Raw genomic sequence first — 6,894 nt, 5'->3', positions numbered from 1 at the left:
TAAAATGTTTTCGTAACACCATAACAGTTTGTCTGTTTTTAACAATTACAGAAACGTTCCACCTGACGCGTAGCGTGTACGTAACGCAACAGGTGGCGTAGGCGGCAATGAGATCACCAAAAAATATCAACGCTGCTTTCAAGCGTACCTGACAGGTGGCGCAAGGTGTTATTTTGAATTTTTACGCTTGCGGATGCCAAGTGCCTGACGGCCTGCCCCGACGAGGTGTGGTCGGTCGTGAGTGTGAGTGAGTGCGGCGTAAAGTGGGAAAAGTTATGTCTGCGTGACAGCGACACACAAAAAAACTGAACGCCTCAGCCGTAAGTGACCGCACGTTTTGTGCTGATTGTGTTACCACAAACGAATAGAGGATCTGTCGCATCCCCAGCTCGTCGTCGGTGTTGTGGTGTTTAGCGTGTGGCGACCGTTCGGGTGTCCGCCACGCTACGGGAGGAATGTTGGCATGCTTTTCGGAAGTAACCCGACGATTCGCTCGTTGAGCCGATCCGGCTGATTGAGTCTTAATCGGCGACGTTTTATTGCACCCCAGATGCCTACCATCGACGCGGCGAGGCTCGGCCTGCTATGTTTATTCTTCGCAAGCGGTGAGTATACACGTACTTATTCGACATGGTATGTGTCATCTCTCTCAAACGTTGACTCAACGGGCTAGCGCATATACATACGCCCCGTTTCTCGTAGTAAATTACTCGCGAAAACAATAGACAGTCGTTGTGCGTGCTTGGAACTCTTCGCTATCGCGTCTGCTTTGTGGCGAATGCACGGTCCGCACGCTAGCGGTTCTTTTCAAACTCGTGTCGTTTTGAATCGGAAGAAAAAGGAAAACCCGCTGGCATTTGAACTGGCATAAATTAGCTCGCGGCCACTGCATTTACGCGCGTACGTAGTAACGTACAGGATGTTTCTTCGATTTGTGTCACGGCATATGTTTCTCTGTGCGCTTTTTCAAACTGTTTGTGCGCTAGCGTTCCTGCGAGGACTTTCGGAAAGCAAGGGAATGCTGGAAGCTAACTCCGCCCTAACCGATGTGCGCTCATCACGTAAACAAAGTATGGAGGTCACGCCGGGTCCGTTTGGAGAATGCGTTTGCGCACCGCAGAAGTAAACTGGCGGTTAATTGCCGTTTGTGAATTCACGCAGTCAACAAGTGTTCTTTCGTGCTGCGTGATGTGGCATGTGCAGATCCACTTTCCCAAAGCGAATTGATTGATTCCTCCTAAAGCAACACGGTTAAATTTAAATGGGAGGCGCCTTAGTGGAGGGCCCCGGTTCAACTGTGTTCACCTAAATTTAAGTGCGCGAGCAATTTTCGGCATTGCGCCCGCATCGAAATGCGCGTTCGCGATTCGAAACTGCGACCACGTACCCAGCAGGAAAACAACATACCACTGAGTGAACAGGTGCTGGGCTGTCACATAACGTGTGAACGTGATTCCTGTGGCAACACAGGATCTATGCTTTAAAATGCGCAAGCAAGAATATCTCCTTATGTAATTGAGGATACACTTCAAGCAATACATCCGCACAAAATATGCAGTGAGCTTTGTTTGCTTGGTGTGGATGATGCTGTGAAAATGTACACAAACTGCATGACTTCCCAAGTCCTCACCTGTCTTCCAGCAGAATTTAAAGCGGATAAGTGAACAAACAGGAAGACATGATTGATAAGATTGAAATATTGCTGGACAATAAAAAGGTTTTGGAGTGTGTATGACATACACTTTTAAGCCATGAACACCAGCTTCATTTTAGATTAGAACTGTGAGATATCTGAAATCTGCCTGTACTCTAAGAGGTCTCCAAAGAGTGTTGAAAAAGGAAAAGAATAAGATAAAAATATATCCCCCAACAATACTGAAGACAATAGTATGTATTAGAGACCAAATGCAACTTTGAGGATATTCCAGTCGAAATTGAGCAGGATATGTCATGAAAGTGGTAAAAAAATAACTTGTGGTTTAGTAGAGCAATAGATCGAATTGGTTCCGATTGAAGGGAAACACTGTTTATGGCAGCAGAGAATTAGACAGGTTGTATTTGTCTTTTCAGTGTTGCACATAAGGTTTCGCTGCTTGTGATGGCAGGCTCTAGTCTTTTACAAAGTGGAGCACCTAATTGCCTTGTTGCACATGTGTAAAACTGCATAACGTGATCCCACTATTTCATCACTTCACCTTTTAAATATACATTTAGATAGCACATTTAAATATACAAACTAAATGGGAGGTCCTAATAAATGCTTTAACAACAGAGTATACCACTCCGTTCTGATATTATTTTGGTCATAAACGTCTTTCAGCTGCAGAATCATTTAGCAAAATGCACTTTTGAAGAATTGGTTGGCTCAGCGATCGTATCTTTAGGGGAGGAAATGTTTGCACCATTACTTGTCCTATCCAATGGTGGTTTTGCGCATCTAGACACAAAATGTGGCTGTATTGGCCGCTATGCACATTCTGAGTGTTCATCTGTCTTGTTTCTTTTCTTTTTTTTTTGTTGCGATAAGTACTGTCAAAGGAAAATGGAAAGGACTGGCATGGTACCGTGGTTAGAGATCCTGACAAACAGAATGTCATGAGCTTAAATCCAGCTCGGTGACAAGTTTATTATTATTCTCTGCTCAGGGGCATTTTTGATCACACGCCCAGTTAGGCGCTCGTCGAATGCCCTAAAATGTATGTTGTTATTAAAAATATAAGAAGGTATTATTGAACCACATACTTTTTATTGACTTGCGACTTACAACAGCTCCCCATACTGCAAAAGCTTTTGATGCATGGAGCTTGACAAAAAAAAAAACAAAATAATGTTGCATCCAAATCATCTGCCCGCAAATGGAGAGGGGCGCTATATACTATCCTGTATTGCCACTAATTTGCCCACTGGGAGGTTGGAAAAGTTTCGAGGATAACCAACCTTCTAGGGAATTCTGTTCTCCAAAATCTTTTGCAGTTAGCTATGCATTTATTGCTGTTAAGTTTTTATCCAGCAGGATAAGCTGCTCTACATGCAACTTTGCCTATTAACATTCTACCAAGAATACATCTGGCAAAAAGCTGCATACTAAAGCGTCTAGGGCTTCATTTCTTCAAAATTTGCCTAACGAAGGCACAGACAATCTTAGGGACATGTTGCCGACATGAGGTCATTGCATTTGATGATGGGTTTGTACCCTACAGAGGAAAAGCTTTTATTAGTCCCTGATGTACGGATATGTACAGTTCTCACCAAAAGTAAATAAACCATGGTTGGGTGATCTACCAGAGTGTATTAGTGTGCAGTCTAGTGGGAATTGAAAATTATCAGTCACATGTCCAATTTAGTGAAGTTATAAGTACAGTGCTGTCATGGGGAGCCTTGACACTAATATAGTCATGAATGAGTAAAGCGTGCCCATTCAAAGTTACGATATCGGTTTGTTTATATACCACCCTGGAGTACTAGCATAGCAGAAAACAAGACATGGACATGAGGGGACATGAACACATGCATAGGGCTAACCTAGGAGCTAGTGCCATCTGTCTGCTCATGTCCTCTTGCAAATGCATTCTTTTTCTGTCTTACTTTCTTTATTTTTTGCACTATGCTAACTCACCCACTCAATCAGTCCATCAGTTTGCCTTAGTTGCAGAGCAAATGTTTTGCTTGTGTAGGGGGACAGTATTTTAGAGGGACCTACTTCGCACCCTCTCATGCTGCCACTACAGAAGGTATTGCGTATGTCAGCCAAGCACTACGAGATGATTTGATTTCCTTGCTTCTATTTAAGGTTTCGGCAGGCGTAGACAAAAAGTGCCAAGTATGCTTAAGAGAAACCTGACTCCCTTCCCCCCCCCCCCTGTACATGGCATGCATCTAAAATATACCTAAGAATGCAAAATACTAAATTATAAGTATACAGTGAAAGATTGTGGTATAATATAAGTGTAAGGGAAAAGTGTTTAAAAAGCCATGTTACAAGCCTTATCCTGCCGAGTTTACTTAGAAATCCAGTACATATAAGATCTCAGACACAAAACCTTACTGGCGACGGAAGGCTGAGGAAGTATACTCACTCTTACGAGGATTGTAACAAAGAATGATATTTTATATGCCGCAGGCTGCATTTCTTTTTTTACAGTGATATCGTCAGTTTTTAATGCGTTCAATTTGCAACAAAGTGGGCTCACTTCCTACATTTTCACTTTCAAGAGAAAAAGAGAGAAACGAATGCATTGATTTGCACACATGACAAGGGTTCTTCTTAATGGGCATTGTTGTCGCCATCGTCTGCCCAGCCGTTTGTGGTCAGGAGTGTCCCCGTGGATGGGTGGACTTTGGCCAGTCGTGTTACAAGTTCAACCGCTCTCCGACTCGGACGCGGGATGGTGCCAAGGAGGCCTGCCAGGCCTACAACTGTGATCTGATCTCGGTGAATACATTTGAAGAGCACCGTTTTGTCATCGACTGGTTGCGGGAGCATGACCCTCAGCATCGGAGGTGAGCAATCCGAGTGCAGTTGCTTGAGTAGGTTGGGGTGCGTGGGAGTGGGGGTCTTCTTTTATCCAATGCTTACCTTCCAACTCTCCTGAATTTTTTGTAAAGCTTGCAAATTTGGGCTCGTTCTACAATTTTATGAATGTTTTGTAAAGATTTAAGAAAAATAAATTCTGTTCGCAAAAAAGTTTCGCTGGTAGGTCTCCGACCATACCCTTAGACATCTTCTGATTGGAACATCTGCTTTGCTCAAGTTTACCCTGTCAAGTTCCTGAAGCAGGCGAAATCGGCAACAGTGAAGTTGCTGAAATATTGACTGTGATCTAAAGACAGTACGTTGATTGTCACTTTGTGCCGTTGCAAGCTTGCTGCTGCTTGTGTGCTGTGCATAAAGGTAAGTCATCATTAATGAAGTGCATATGTATCCCGCAAGAGGCGTGTGCTCAGAGTGAGGTAAAAAAAAATGCCCCTTCCGATGTCGTGTCCACAAGGTTTTTTACTAATCTTAACGTTCAACAATTGGCAGGTATGTTAGTTTGTGGTGCAGTGGGCTTGTAGTACCTGTAAATAATGCAACAGTCCAGAAGAGGACTGTTGCCTTCCGTGATAGGTCAAAATGGCTCAGGCTCAGGCCATATAGTCTGGGCTCGAGCCATTCTGGCCTATCAAGAGGGGCTAATAGCCAATTTAGAATAAAACAGATTGGAATAGTTTTACGTTATACCGGCCCACTGTAAGCTTTACTTGGTAGGCCAACCGTAGCAGGCACTGAGCTATTGCAGACTAGTGGATAATGAACGGGAACAACACAAAAGATGGCACTTTCGTTAGCTTTGCAAATACAAAAACTTATTATCATAGCACATGCAATAGGATTACGAGCAACCACACATGTGCAACATTTTTGTGGCATCTGTTTCCATGCAAGTGCCCCCCCCCCCCTTTTTTTTTCTTCAAGTAAAAATTTGTTGAAAGAAGATGCTGTGTATCGCATTCGCCCTTGTTCCTCATCTGCAATGTGTACAACAATGCCGCTATTTGCTATGACCAGACATTTCCAATTTGCCCAAACCACTACTCTTGGTCATATTAAAATAAAAGCATACATAGTGAATAATTTGCAACTACCAGTTCTAAAGAGCAAAATTGTTTCACGTGTGTTAGTAAATGACCCGCGTACGATACCAAAAACGAGCAGTCACTTAGTAAGCCAGAAAAGGGGGCAAAAAGAACAGTTGGGTGGCGATGCTGTCTTTAAGTTCCCGCATCAACTTGCCACGACCTCATGGATTTTGACGGCAGCTGCTGGGGCCTAGTTAATTGTCGATCAGTAAAACTGGATTAAATTGTATTCTAAAGGAGCCAAGGACTGAACATGCCAAGTTTCTGTAAATTTTACTGAACCAATCCACCCAGACACGATAAAGTGCTTCGAAATCCATGACGTCTTGCCGACGTACCGACATGGAGTTTTTGTCATGAAAGTAAAGAAATATAACTTTGACCTTCATTTTCTATTCTAATAATCCACCCAGTGTCATGAAATTAATGACAGTAGCGTTTACAAAGAATAATGAATCAGTCTGAATTGATTTAGTGTTACTCTTTAGTGTCCCTTTAGTGCGCCAGCTTTGCTGAATTTAATTTGAATCATGCATCTTTGTTGCTCGGGCTTCTCCAGATGGTTCACGAGTGGTTTCGAGAGTGGTGACAACGTGTGGACGTGGGAAGGTGACAACGCCCAGTTCAGCAACATTGACAACCTCTGGCTGCCTCAGCAGGACGGTTACCTTTGGAAATATGTCTCCTATAAGTAAGCAAGTCACTCGTTTATGTGCAAAGGAGCTTGCCTGCATTCATTACAGCGCTGCATGATATAAGTGTGCTGCATGTCGGATTTATAGCTTTCCTGCAATTGGCCGGGGGGTACAAATTGTTCCTTTCTGGTCGTGTACATGATGACCACGTTGCATGAGCTATATGGGCTTAAACGTAATGTTGGGAAGGACTTTCGAAAACTCTAGAAAAGAGTGGCGGGCTGCAACCAGTTGAAATATTTGCTTCACATCTGGCGTAGCGCCTGTGGCTTTGCACCGCTAAGCTTGAAGGAGCTGAATCAAATCCCGGCTGCAGCAGTCACATCTCGATGGGGGTGAAATGCAATAACGCCCATGTAATATGTGTGCATTGTGTACATGTTAAACAACACCAGGTGGTCAGAATTAAATCGTAGTCCCCCACTATGGCTTGCCTCATAATAAGATCGTGCTTCTGGCACGTAAAATTCCAGATTTTTTTTCATATTTTCTTTTTCTTTTACTTTCTTTTTTTAATGTTGGCTTCAGATCTTGAGGCTTAAAGGATTGTTCAGGACTATGTGTGAAGTATGTTTGTAAG

At 43.2% G+C, this 6,894-nt stretch overlaps 1 protein-coding gene across 1 annotated transcript in view; it reads left to right on the top strand.

Annotated features, from left to right (window-relative positions):
* Positions 1–190: 190 nt before the first annotated feature.
* Positions 191–6,894, top strand: part of Cont (Contactin) — a 61,767-nt gene continuing 55,063 nt past the window's right edge. Inside the window, exons 1-4 of the mRNA XM_050176123.3 lie at positions 191–320; positions 551–605; positions 4,299–4,500; positions 6,179–6,310. Coding sequence (XP_050032080.1) covers positions 551–605; positions 4,299–4,500; positions 6,179–6,310 — 389 coding nt within the window. The 5' untranslated portion in view covers positions 191–320. The remainder of the gene's footprint in view (positions 321–550; positions 606–4,298; positions 4,501–6,178; positions 6,311–6,894) is intronic.

Source organism: Dermacentor andersoni, chromosome 9, assembly GCF_023375885.2.
Source record: "Dermacentor andersoni chromosome 9, qqDerAnde1_hic_scaffold, whole genome shotgun sequence".
Lineage (NCBI taxonomy): Eukaryota > Metazoa > Arthropoda > Arachnida > Ixodida > Ixodidae > Dermacentor > Dermacentor andersoni.
This window is presented reverse-complemented; position numbering and strand designations above follow the sequence as displayed.